A 14292-nucleotide genomic window follows, 5' to 3' on the forward strand; every position below is an offset into this window, starting at 1 on the left:
CAATGTTTATATGTTTCAATGCTACGGTGAGTTGTCCATACAAGGACGCTTGTTTTTTTTCCGCTCTCATAAAAAGTTAGATATTGAGACACTTTCCCAATTCATACTGTCGATCCACAACCTACACTGCTCTTCATCAAGCGGAAAGTGATTTCACACAAGGCGCTGAAATATGTTCAGAAAATTTCACCATGACATGACAACACATTCAAGCTGGGAAGGGCAATAGGCTCTCCACCCATCGTTCGGCAGGCCTTTCTCCTAATGAAATGAAAAGGTGCAATGTAAAAGTTCCCTTCTTAGTGCCCCCATCGATTTTTAAAATGGGGAGACAAGTACACCAACCTTGTTTTTGGTACTTTGGAACAACTTACCTTGCAAAGGTGCATTTTGCTTTTTACTCTCTTATATCATCCCACCCCCCTTGCAACAATGCTGCATCATGCTCAGCTACTGAAATAAGCACCTTTCCTCACCTAGATTAACCATGAATTTCCCTTGTTTGAACCAACGACACGTCATATAAGCAAAAATCATGAAAACATTACTTTTATCTTGTGGGAGTGCTGACACCTCCTGTAAAGTTGTTTGCGCCGCGTAGCGCACGTGTCTCACCCAAAAGCCGCATTTTGGGTTGCAACTACCGAGCAATAGGTGGCGTTGTGTACGCGAGCGGTGACTCCTGGCGGAAGACAAGCCTTGGTGGCGAGCCAGAGTTGAGCGAGTCTCTTCTGCGCGTGGTGGTTGGCGCAAACGGTTGTCTTTAGCGTGGGTCCTCGGCGCGTGGTACTGCGGCCTGCGCGTCGGGGGCCCTCGTGGTAAGTCAGGCCTTGGCGACGCCGCCCTGGGTGTGTTATTGTGTTTGTCATGTTATTGTGTAAGAATGTCTTAGCGGGTTAATTACAATTGATGTATAATAATTCGGTGGACGATATCATCATCTAAGTTAGTTAAATAAATGTATGTGTTGTTTTGTTTGGTACTGACCACGTCTGCTGTGTCTGTTCACTCCAAGAGCGTGGCGCTCGCTCACGAATTTGAGACCCCACACTGGCGCCCAACGTGGGGCTCTTGGAGCATCAGACGACAGTTGTCGCGGTTTGGTGCAAGCTTTTGTTAGAGCCACGGAAGAGTAGGCCTAGGAGGGGACTTCTTTGCTAGTGTCGGCGGTGTGCTTTGTTGAGAAGCGAAAAGATTGGTTTTGTGACGTGCTTGAGCTTGTCGGCAGGTTAAGTTTTTATTTTTACTTTCTTCACAAGTTTTTTTGTTGGTTTTCAAGAACATTGTTTCAGTTGGGACAAGAGCCATGCAATCATCATTCTGAAGTGAGCAAGGCTTAGAGCACGTGGTTTGTAGGCCAGGCCAGAAGCGAGTGAGTACGGAAGCCCCGTGGGTGGTCCGATTTTTTGTAAATAGCTTCTTCTATCTCTTTGGGCTCAGAGAGCCGGGCGTCGTTGCTGTCTGGTATTGCAGCTCGACGCCGTAGCATCGCTACACCCTTCGGGACAGTGGACACCGATCGCTCGGTAAGTTGCTGTGTGCGGCAAGCGATAGGGCCACCTCACAGAGTGAATGTCTCCTCGCGGCTGGCTCTTCTGTGCCTAGGCTGGGTGCTGGGTGGATGCCAGTTGTTGCCGAGCGACTCATTAGACCTAAGGCTCTGTGCAGCCGCCTGTCGCATGTGGCACAACCAGAAAGATCGTGGCCTTGAGGTGTTGCAGGTTACTTCCCTCAATTTTTTTTTTATCTTGCGATGCACGAGTTAAGAAAAGTGATTTTTGTTTTATTTTGATGGCGTCTTAGCCGCCGCCGATGTATTAGCTAGCAGTACTGACCATCGTATCATGTGAGCGAAAAGCCCGAAGCTCCCTTCCTTAGGCCCTGCTCCATTGTTCTTTCAAAAGTTTCTGAAATTACACAGCGGGAGTGTTGTAATCCACAGCTGGCTGTCTTCTGCACACTGTCAGCGCTGCTGGCCAGGAATGCGGTCGTGAGGTCGGGCGATGCACATGCCTCGGACCTGCGCAACTGCCTGCAGTCAGGCGCCCTCGTGAGTGCTGGTCGCAACCGGCAGATGTGTTGGCGCTAGTGACGGTTCGTCGCGCCAACGGCAACATTGCTGTTGTGGGACAGGTACTGAGGTGAAGTCTAGCTGGACAGTGTAGCAGTGTCGACTGGCAGTGGTGTCGTGGTGCACGGACATTATGAATGGACAGGGGTTTAATTTTTTTTAGAGCTTGTGTAACTGATATCTTTGTTTTTCAGAATATGGTTTGAAATAAGATTGGGGAATGTGAGGGTGCTGACACCTCCTGTAAAGTTGTTTGCGCCACGTGGCGCACGTGTCTAGCCCAAAAGCCGCATTTCGGGGTGACAACCACCAGGCGATAGATGGCGTGTTCACGTTGAATACCACTATCATAATCATGGTTTGTATAGTGGTAGCGCCAGCAGTGACCCCTAGCGGAAGCAAGCCTTGGTGGCGGGCGAGAGTTGAGCAAGTCTCTTTTGCACGTCGCAGTTGCGAGGGTCCTCAAAGCGTGGTCTCTAAGCGTGGTCTCGAGGGTCTCTAGCGAGGGTCCTCAAAGCGTGGCACTGCGGGCCGCACGTCAGGGCCCCTCGTGGTAAGTCAAGTGTTGGCGACGCCGTCTTGGGCATGTTAGTGTGTTTGTCGTGTTATTGTATTTGTCATGTTATTGTGTAGCCCTGGAGTGTATGGTAATATAATGTGTACGGATGTCCTAGCGTATTGATAATGATTGATGTATCGATTCGGCAGACAGTATCGTCGTTGTAAATTAGTTAAATAAATGTATGTTATTGTTTGGTTTGTACAGACCTTGCTGCTGTGTCCTTTCACTCCAAGAGCGTGGCGTGGCGCTCGACGTTTCGAGAGCCCACAATCTGGCACCCCACAAATCACAAATGTGTTTCGAATAACAGCTCGCACGAAATGCTCCTGTGTGAAATGTAAGAGAACAACATCAGTTAAACCAATTCAACTTCTTTGTTCTTCAGCATCACCGGTGCTTGGTTAACACGTCTTCAGACTGGTGATAAGGCAATCTTGTATACAAAATTTCTCTTGTCTCCTCTCTTTTTGTATTTTGGGGGCAAAGCTCCAGAAGGCGTGGGTCGTGCGTCTTCTATATGTAGTAGTCACCTCTCATTTTAGTCTTTGGAATGTTCGCTAGATGGCAGTACTTCTATATGATGGATATATGATAAAAAAATGAGAGATGGGGATACTTGGAGTGTTCACTAAATGGACGAACAGACAGATGGACAGACATACCGACAGAGGGACGGACACGGCAAGCAGATGATTCTTGGTTTGCCGATAAAACCCTTCGAAGCTTCACCCCACTCATCATGATCCACTCCGTGAGTATGCTATGACTTTTTTTAAAGATAGCAAAGCTCACCTCTCATCTTCACTGTGGGACAGCTCCTCCCACTGGAGGATGCACAGCATGAGGATGGCCAGTTGAACTTCAGAATGCGTCGTGTGGCTCTGGAGCAGCAGCTGCAGGCACTCCGGAAAAGAATCTGCACAAAACAAAGTTTGAGTTTGTTTAAACATGAGACAAATACATGAAAAAAACATTGTATATGTGGATCGGTGTGAAAGGATAAAAGCTAGCTGTCACAGCTTGACTGGCCCCTTCACCCAGAAAAATATATAGGTTACGAAATTACAAAACAATACAAGCAGCGAGAAGTGACAATACAAAAAGAAGGCACATGTGGGCCATGACAGCGAAAAATAAAATATCAATCCTGAAATACATACAACACCATTCATAACAAAGCAAGGTATGAACGAATGAAACTAAGTAACCATTACAAAAATCACCCAGTATTCATGTTAGCACATTTAATTGAAAATATCAGTTTTAGACAATACACGTAGATTATCAATTGTTAATTTCCATTTGTTCATCACATTTAGCATTTCAAATTCATAGTTAGTGTGAGGACATGGTACATGCCAAGTAAGATACATCGCTTAGTAGATGAATCCGCTGTAATACTCATTAAGTGTCTACATCAGCTGGATTTATATTGCAGTCTTCTTTAGCATTTTACCTGAATAAAACCTTTCAACTGTAGCTACGAATGCTTGTATACGAGCTAAGAACATGAAACATCACCTTGAGACAATTTAACTACCACAAGTGACATTCGCAATCTTTAATGCTCAAAGGGATTGAGTACGGTGGGAGCACGAAGGATAGGAAGCAGGAAAAATTGAGGAACGTTATAGTTTCGCCTTCAAGAGTTGAACGCGATAGAAATATCCTGGCCTTGGTACATACTTCAACCACTTAGCGAATACTTTTGATTATATGTTACTCTAGATGTTTAATTATGGATTACTACAATGTAATCAATAGCTTTGTGAAGCTTTCGTATATGGCTGTATTCTGTGCAATGGGTACTATGCTTTCAACTATCAGTAATCAGGCGCATGAAAGGTCTTTGAACTTGCTATGCACCTAATACGTGGTCTTAACAGAATACGCACAGTAACGTGTATGCCTTACGTAACACGTGGCCGGCTTTAAGGGGAGATGCGGGTCGAAAAACGCGAGTTCTTTTCAAAATTACCGATTTTTTATTTTCGCCTGTTTTGATAAGATTAGTACCTCTACTGCTATGAAAAAAAAGAAATAAAGATCGAGACTTAACTGAAAATGCTTTAAAATTGCATCTAAAGAGGATAATGTGTCTGTTGAAAGGTTGAAAGTGTGCAGTCTTCGAGCACCTTGCCGCCGATTATGCGCCGCCGCTCGCCATTGTTGATCGCATGAGTCGAAGAGTCGAGCCTCACTCTTCAAATAACAAGTTTCTCTCGCTGATGCAGCACAAGAAGTAATAAAAGAAAGCACTCTTCTGCACGTTTTTCGAGCGCCGTGACTGGCTTATCACATGGTACGAATCGGTGACCGCCATTGGCCGCTGCGTGCCTGTATGTGCTGTGAAACCTATTTGTGGGGTCCATGTCTTGTCGAGCAGCGCAGCTGAACAATGCTTTTCTCGTGTAATTATCTCCGTTATGAATGAAAAAAGGCATTGCTCGCAAGTGAAAGCCGTTGTGCGGCGCGCTCTGTAGGACTAGGCTACGAACAGCTGGTCCGATTTGCGGCAGTTGTTGGCTTGCAAAAGCCAATGCATCAAAAGTCATTCACACCCGTCAGCCGGAAAGTTCGTGATGCGGCAATGGATGACGTCAGCGCCAATCTTGAGAGGTCTAAAGAGCTCGCAGTGAGAGAACTTAGCAGGGACGACATTGCCATTATGTACGACGGTATGTGGCACAAACATGGCCACAAAATGGCATGACACTGGACTTAGTTTGGATTTTGCAGTCCTGTCGAACTTCTTCCTAGCTTGCAGTAGGCACAAGGCTCTGCCAGATGAAGCGGAAGTTTGGCAAGCGTTTCATGGCCCTGTCTGTGAGCGAAAGGTCTGCGAGGAGTCGGCTCGAAAAAGCCGAGAGGGACAAACTCATGGTGCTGGCGTATTTTTGTCGTAGTGGCCACTACAAGAAGGATTGTTCTTTTTGGTATGCAAACTTCATCTGATTTAATGATATCTTTCATAAATGAAAACTTAATTTTAACTTCAAAACTCGTTTTTTTTCAAAACACAAATTTTGCCATAGTTTCAAAAGTGCCCCTCCTTTTTCGGGTACTTCTAAAGCTCGGATCTGCATAAAATTTGGCCAAATTTTTTCCAAAGTATGACAAATGCAATTATCTAGTTTAAATTTCAATATTTTATTGTATAATAAAAAAATGTATGTATACCTTTACTAGGGTAGGTGAAATATGGACTTTTTACGTCACGCACATTTTTCACGTGCATTACATATTTTGTATGTGCTTCCTCATTAGTTATTTACACTATACACTTTATTTGAAGCATTATGAACTATGAATAGCAAAAATTACAGAAGTTTAGGGATGAAAAGAGGGGGGGGGGAAGGTTAAGGTTTTTCACTTAGTCATCTTGCAGAGCTAAAAGTGCGCAACTTGCAAGAAAACTAATTATATCTAACGTGGTTAACGTGGTTGCTTGGGCGAGTTGGTACGACATGATTCACAGAAAAAACAGCGCCAATAACGAGGGACAAGCAAAAGAAGGAGACAGACAGCGGCACTGACTTACAACAAGATTCATTTGCTAGAACCGCGCAATATATACTTGAGCAGTATCTGACAAAAAAAAGAGAGAAAAATAGAAAACAAAGAAAACAGAATCCACCTAACAACCACGTAGTCGTCGCCACAACGCACCATAAACAACACGTGTGCTAACGTTCCGAAGAAAATCTATTTCTTTTTGTGATAGCGCAATCGAAGGCCTGCTGACACATGCACTGCCCAGCCTTTCTATTTCTGCAGCCTCATAAATTTCACGTATCATCTGGTCCCGATGATGCCTAATGACAGTACAAAGCTGAAAATCGGGGACACAACCGCAGTCTTGGCAATGAATGCCGAGGTGGCCCGAAACTATAGACGAGACGTTGTGAGCGTGCTCTTTCAGCCGCTCATTTAAACACCTGCCTGTTTGGCCGATGTACCACTTGCCGCAGGACAGGGGTAGAGAGTACACCACCCCTTCAATGCATGGAACGTACTTCTTCCGATGCTTGATTCTGCAGCCTCGCTCACCCCTGGAACCAGGATTCACGGCCCTGCACAACCTAGCCAGTTTTTCTGGGGCAGAAAAAACCAGGTCTACGTCACACCTGCTGGCCACTTTTTTGAGGTTGTGGATGACGCCGTGGATATAGTGAATAACGACGAAGTTTCGTTTCTCCCATCCCTTATCCTTTGTATGGGTTCGAGCATTATTCTCTGGGCTCGTTCTGATGTCGCGGAGTAGACACTCAGCAACGGCGGTCAAAACGCCCATCGGGAAACCAGCTTCAGTAAGGCGTTTAGTTTGTTGATTAAAGCTGGACTGAATCATGTGACGGCAAGACCTTTGCAGAGCGTTTGTGTAGCAAGTCTTAGCAATAGCGCGCTGCACCACTTTCGAATGTGCTGAACCAAAAGGGAGGATTAGCTTGTTAGCGCGTGGCTCATAGGCCCAACACACGTGGGAAGGACTCAATGTTAACATCAAATCTAGGAACCTGATGGCTCCTCTGTCCGGAACTTCATGTGTTATAACAAGCGGAGAAAGGTACTTATTGAAAATTTCTAAAATACCAGTCAAAGGTGAACCGTCCGACGAGGTTCCAGCTTGAAACAACACGAGGAAGTCGTCAACATAACGGAATACTCTCTTATCAGATGTGGATTCCAAGCAATTCTGAATGGCACGATCACGGCTGGCTAAAAATAAATCACTCGAAATGGGCGCAAGGCATAATCCTATGCACACCCCTTGACGTTTCAAGTAAATATGATCGTCCCACTCTGCAAATGTCGACGTCAGGTCCGCCTAGCAGTTCCATAAAACCTTCAACAGATATGCCTACTGCATTCTGATAATTCACTACGCCAAAACTGTCAATGCACCCGCGAATGCATGCTAGAAGCTCACTGTGTGGCAATGAGTAGTACAGATCTTTAATATTTATTGAGCATGCCTGGTAGCCATAAAATTTGTTATCTTTCAGCACGGAAATCACATCATCGGAGCGTTTAGCTAGGAATGGATCGTCTATGCTTAATAACATCAGTTTACCCTGAAGAAATTGTGCCAGTACTTTTTGCCACGAGTTGGCCTCTGATACTATAACACGGAAAGGACAGTTAACTTTGCGCGTTTTCGCGTTAAAGGAAATTTCCATGCTAAGGTCTTTCTCGCCATCCATCTTTTTTGCCAAACCATCAAGATTTTGTCTTTTCAAGATTCAATATATTTGAAATTAGCTTAAAAAGCTCCACAAAACAGCTCTGGTTTCATTGCTCTAGGGTGAATATTAAAAAAAAAAGTGTCTTCCAGTAGCATCTCCCCTTAAGCGAAGAAGTGGTTATGATACTCACATGCTCGGACACCTGATGGCAATGTAGGCTTGTACCATGCAATATTACTGCTGTATAACATGTTGTATTATAAAGCCTGTAAACAGAGCGCACACGTTTGCAAAGCATGAACATCATGTTCACTGCATTTCCAAGTAGAGGAAACTATTTTTACTGTATATTCAAGCAGACACATGGCTGTGCCATTGAGCACCTGCTTGCCACACAAAATGGCCTGGATTCAATCCTCACTAGAACATGGCTATTTTATTATTTATTTTATTTGCATCATTCTCCATTTTTCAGTCATGCACAAAATTATTGTTTGCTCACAACCAATGACGCCCACACTGCCACCTACGTAAACACCAACGATGACAGCAACACCAAAATTTCTGCTAAGCAAGCTCTTCAATGCTCTCGCGCTAAATAGCTCGATAAACAAAGGTAAAAGCACAGACCTTTGTCTGTTTATTTATTCAAAACAAGAAGGCCTTATTGCATCTTCTTGTTCTATTCAGGTGCTTACAATAGCACATATGATGAACCTTTGGTTCACTTCAGAGAAAAGAAACTTCTCAGTGGAGGACAAAAAGCTAGTCTGTTTTCTGAGTGAATGCATTCAGTATATTCAAGCAAATAGGACGAGTTGCTGTGGGACTGCGCTTTTCTCTCTATCAACTCCTGCAGTACAACGTGCTGCCAAAGCAGATCCGAGCACCCATGTAAAAGGAATGGCACGATTGAGATGTGTTTCACAAGGTGTCGGAACAATCTCAGCTGTTCACAAGAAAACAGTCTGCTCTTTAAATTACTTCATTCAATTACTTTCAATAGTTATCTGAACCTTATCTGAGCTAAACTTCTGCTCCAATTTCATCGTATCTTATACAACTTCAACCATTGTGAACTTGGTGAAGAGGGTAAAGGGCTACTTTTTTGCCTTATAGCGTAGCGATGTTCTCTTTTCTCTACAGCTTAGGAGGCTTACAAATTATCGTATGGTTTGTTAATATTGATGAGCAGTTCGATTTATGGTACATTGTGTGCCTATCTGTACCTTCAACTACCCACTTGCCTATGTAGGGCCATCCCAGGTACTTGTCAAATAATAATAATTACTTATTTAATTTAAGTTACTTTTATTAAAGTTACATAACATTTGAGCCATTGCTCATCTTCCTGTTGGTTTAGGACAAATTTGTGTGCTTTTAGAAAACATCTGGGCAGCTTGCGTTGGTGATAGGAGGCTGGATTAGCAGCCTAAAGTTTGTTGCCGACCTGGATTATTTGCAAGGTCTTAATTATCCTATTTTCGGCATCTGATATTTGGGACTTTGTGCCCGAATTTCAGGTCCAAAATAGCATTATTGAGCTCTCACCTCTGCCGCCTCTATCATCTCCCTGTTGGAGCTAACACTCAACTGCAGCTGAGCTTGAGACAGCTTAGCTGCAATACAGGAGTCTAGTGGGGTGAAGCATATAGAAAATTTGAAAGGACCATTTTTGCTCGAACTGTACTTGTTTTGAAAAAATTCAACCATGACGGAACTTGAAAGGCAGCTTTGTTGCAATACGAGAATGTAATGGGGTGAACCGTATCGAAAATCTGAGCAATTTTCAATCAGATGACTATATTTGTCTTAAAAAAAAGTTGACCAGAGCGAAGCTTGCAAAGCAGCTTTGCCTCATATGGAAGTGTAATGAGATGAAGCATATTGTCACGTAGTGACGCTGACGAAGCCAGTGGTCAGTACTGTAGTGTTAACAGTTCACCGGGGACGCTAACCAAGGCAAAGCCTTAACGTCTGAGGAGCCCGTAGAAAGACAGCCGGTCCCCACTGAACCAAAACAACTGCCTTTATTCTCCTTAGCCCAAACATTTCACCGCTAGGAGGGGGCACCAAAAACCCCCACAATAGTAGCGACCTCTACATCTGCCCCCTTTCGGACATTGGGCAGTCACAAGTTTAAGCGGTCTGGTGGAACAATTCATCGGCTACTACACATGTGCACAACACCATCACGACCATCACTACGCGTGTGCACAACACCACCCCGCCCACCACCATCACTAGCACCACCATCACCACCAACACAACCACCCGCCTGTGCCGAGTCACTCAATGCCGTAGCATTTGGAGGGCCTCAAGTTGGGTGACCTACTTGTGGCTGTGGCTTAGTTTCTTCTGATGAAGCTTGGGGAGGCGGCGATGTTGGAACAAAGGGGACAAGGTGACACCTGTTGCACCGCAAGATACCGCCTTGTCTTGTTTCTACTGTGTAGCTCCTGAATCTTTGTGCTGGGCTTAAAGGAGCACTGACAACAAATTTCACGATCGAGATGTGCCCATCATTCGATCGATTGGTATGCATAGGTATTCTTGGCCAAATTTGAACGGCATCCGTTGCGTGGAAGTTATTTTAATTCGATATCAAACAGCGTAGAAAAGCTAAGGAGAAAAAACGAAAAATAGACTGCCCTGCGACATCGACACTAGTGCTACGTGTTCGGTGTGATACATTCCACAAATACCATCCTGAGTGACGATGCCCTAGTAGCGATGATGTGTACGATCCGAGTGTTCTTATCGTGGCGCCGACTGGTGCCGAAGTGCAGAAACGCACTTGCTCGTCCACGGCCGGGCTAGGGCCGGGCTAACGCGCGCAGGTGCATTCTAGCCCGGCCGTAGCTCGTCGCGCCTGATCTTCATCGCACCGGTTTCAATGATTTCGTGAAATTATCAAGATAAAAACCACCTTTAAAAGATTGGCGAAAAAAAGAGCATGATTAAATGTGTGCTTGTCAGCTAGCATGCAGGGGAATCGTTGTGAGTTGCAGGTGAGTTGCAGTCGTCTAGTTCGAAGCATAGAAAAAGCGCAATGAGCGTGTCTTTTCATATTACGAATGTGTTACACATCAACACGACCGCAAGCTATCAAAAGTGGAAGAGCGTGTAGTCCGGATATCAACGCTAACAAGAAACATGCATGTATCATTGAATTTTAGTTCATCTGTAGACTTTACCTCCACATAAAAGTGGTAATACCGTGTTATCCACGAGAAGCTGGATAGGTGGGGCCATCTGGAGTCGCAAAAAAGAACCTGACAAGCAGGAAACGTATTTTATTTTTCCGCTGATGCTCATGCGCGGTAGCTACATTGCATTTACCCCTCTGCGTATACCTGAATGCTTTGCACGCCAAACACACCAATATAGCTAATTGAGACACACGAGCGAACATGGCTGAAGAGTGCAACCTCGGGCACCTCTGCAGTGCTGCTTGGAACGACGTCCATTTCAAAATCACTGTTCTGCAAAAGGTCGATTGAAGCAAAAATAATTCACGACATCGCGAATCGCAAGGATTTCAAGCTCCAGACTATCGTATTAAACCCCAGTCAACACTTTGTACGGTGACAACAGCAATGCAGGTGACAAGGCATGACTGAATGTGTCCGCCTAGCAGACCAATTGCTTGCGGAGCAGCTGAGCCTGACGTCACTCTTCTCTGTGGAGAAGTGGTCAACTGTGGCGTGATCTGGAGGTGAACGCTAGGTCGCACCACTGCTGGTGCTCCGAGTGCTAAAAATGGCAGGATTGCCAGCCGTTTTTGAATAGTGCTAGATCCCAGTAATATAAATCAAAAAAGTGATAGTAATTCATCCCTCAGTTGCGTTTAGGTCGCGAATCACTGCTGAATGCAAAAATCTAGGCATGAGGAAATTTGATGTCAGTGCTCCTTTAACACAGTTCCTTTTACGTTCTCTGGCCGCACCCAGACTTGCTGTCCCACTGGAACTTGCAATTGATGTCTGGCCCAATGGCGCTGATTGTAGCTCCTCTGCTTTCTGCTTTCATTGGTAGGATGCATTTCTGAACACCACTGTGTCTTTGAATGGCACACTTGGCTGTAGCAATTCTTCCTGGGGACTTTGGTCCCAAGCCGACGAACCATCAAGAGCTGAGCTGGGCTGGAACCGCTGATGCCTGGGGTATCCCTGTAGCATAGGAGAGCCATGTCGTGGTCTTTCGCCTTAGTGAAGAGGTTTTTAACTGTCCAGACTATTCTCTCCACTTACCCATTAGACTGGGCGTAGTGGGGACTGCTTGCCATATGGACGAAGACGTACGAAAAAACGAAGGCTGCAAAATCTCGTGACAAGAATGATGGGCTATTGTCAAACCAAATTTCCTCGGGTATACCATGGCGGGCGAATATGCTCTTCAGCACATCCACGACAGTTTGCGCGGTTGTGCTTCTCATGGTTATTACTTACGGCTACCTTGAGTATTAATGAACTACCAGGAGGAAAGTTTGTCTATTGAAGTGAAATAGGTCCATGCCAAGAAGTTGCCATGGATGATCCAGGAGAGGTGCCGGTATAAGTGGCTCAGCGAAGTTGACTCAAGTGACAGCGCATGTTTCACAGTTAGTGACCACAGAGGTAATGTCATTAGAGATGCCAGGCCACCATACTAAACCATGTGCAAAGGCTTTGCTTTTGTTAATGCCTTGGTGTCCCTCGTGTAGCAGTGCCAAGATTAAAGATCGAAGTGATGATGGAATCACCAAACAGGCACCTTTGAGCAGTACATCGTCGCAAACAGAAAGTTCATCAATCATCGATGAATACTTAGAGATAAGCAACAGCTGCTTATTTTTCTGAGGCCGCCCCCACTGACAGAAACAGATTAGTGTAGTGCATTCACCATCTGAACTTTGTGCTCGATGCACCTCCTGCATGTTTAGTGGCAAAACTTCGAACGTGACAACCACTGCATCTGCAAAATAGAGCTCCATTACGTCAAGGGTTGTGCCGGCCACAGTTTCTGTGGTAAGGAGCTGCACTGCATGCACGAGAGATTCATCCGGGTTGTTGATGCGTCAGAGTGTATCAGCTGTAGCCAAGAGCTCACCAGGCACATAAAGTACCTTGAATTGGTAAGGCATTGTTTTTATCTGCAGTCTTTGTATTCTTGGAGGCAACATGTCAAGCTCCATCTTATCAAAAAGAGAGACGAGGGGTAAGTGATCTGTCTCAACATCGAGTGGGATACCTCGTACGAATTCACCGAACCTTCAAAGAGGCCATGTTATAGTCAAAGCTTTCTTTTCAGTTTGGCTATATCTCTGCTCCGTCTTCGTCATTGCTCTTGAGGCAAAAGCAACACGACGGCAAGCCCCTGATGATTGCGTCTGAAGCAACACAGCCCTAAGTCCAAACGAACTCACATCAGCTGAGACAGTCTTGGCATACAATGGATTGCACTTCGCCATACACCTATTGGATGTCAGTATCTTCTCACCTTGACAAATGTGGCTTCCTGTTCATGCTGCCAAGTCCAGCTTGAAGACTTGTTGAGGAGTGCTCGGATCGGAGCAGTTATCTCAGAGAAATGTGGCAAGAACATGGCCAGATGATCGATCATCCGGAGAGGACGCCTGATACTTGCAATGTCTTTTGGAGCTCCCATGGTCTTGATGGCTGCAACCTTGCCTGGGTCTGGCCTGATGCCTTGTGCAGACACGATTACTCTAAGGAATGGTACTTCCGACACACCGAATAAGCATTTGCTCTTGTTTAGTGTGACCCCTGCCTCGGCAAGACGGGACAGAACCTAGTTCATTCAAATATCATGTTCCTCTCGAGTGCGTCCGAAGACAATCGTCAATCATATTTGCTACCCCTGTCTGTCCTTCAAGAATTCTGGCCATCTGCTTCTGAAAGTACTCTGGCGCTGAGGTAATGCCAAACGGAAGGCAGCAAAAGCAGTATCGGCCAAAAAGAGTCGTGAAGTCTTGCCACTTCGCAGCGAGTTTCACTTGGTGGAAACTTGCTGTTGCATTCAGCTTGGAGAACACTATTGCGTCTCCAATAAGCCCGAGGACCTGTTTAACAGCAGGGAGGATGTGGCGTTCTCGAAGCACAACTTGATTTAGCTAAGCTAAGTCAACACAAAGACGATAATCCCCTGACACTTTAGAGATCACCACCAGTCCAGAACACCATGGCGTTGGACTGTCGACGCGGCGAATAACTCCGTCCCTCTCGAGCTTGTTCAGCTCACACCTTACGGTTTCATGTAATGGGATGGGGATGCGACGAGGAATGCTGAGTGAGAATGGTGTGACATCAGGCTTCAAGCGAATTCGATATCCATCCTTGAGGGTGCGAAGTCCTCGAAACAGTTCAGCATGAAGTGAAGCTTCAGGTGCTTCCACTCCACCAAGGAATTGCAAGACATCGAGGGCCTGTATAGCCGGAAGTCCCAGAAGAGGGACAGAGAGCGATTCAATG

The 14292-nt window shown here is 45.4% G+C and overlaps 1 protein-coding gene across 15 annotated transcripts in view; it reads right to left on the bottom strand.

Annotated features, from left to right (window-relative positions):
• The window catches only part of LOC119160784 (uncharacterized), a 708235-nt gene that overhangs the window by 356336 nt on the left and 337607 nt on the right, over window positions 1-14292 (bottom strand). For all 15 annotated transcript variants that reach the window (XR_012887742.1, XR_012887741.1, XR_012887743.1 and 12 more), the window contains one exon: window positions 3426-3549. Coding sequence is in view for 12 of the 15 variants with exons in the window: in XM_075880899.1 (XP_075737014.1) it covers window positions 3426-3549 (124 nt within the window). In the remaining 3 variants the exon portion in view is untranslated. The remainder of the gene's footprint in view (window positions 1-3425; window positions 3550-14292) is intronic.

Source organism: Rhipicephalus microplus, chromosome X (assembly GCF_043290135.1).
Source record: "Rhipicephalus microplus isolate Deutch F79 chromosome X, USDA_Rmic, whole genome shotgun sequence".
Lineage (NCBI taxonomy): Eukaryota > Metazoa > Arthropoda > Arachnida > Ixodida > Ixodidae > Rhipicephalus > Rhipicephalus microplus.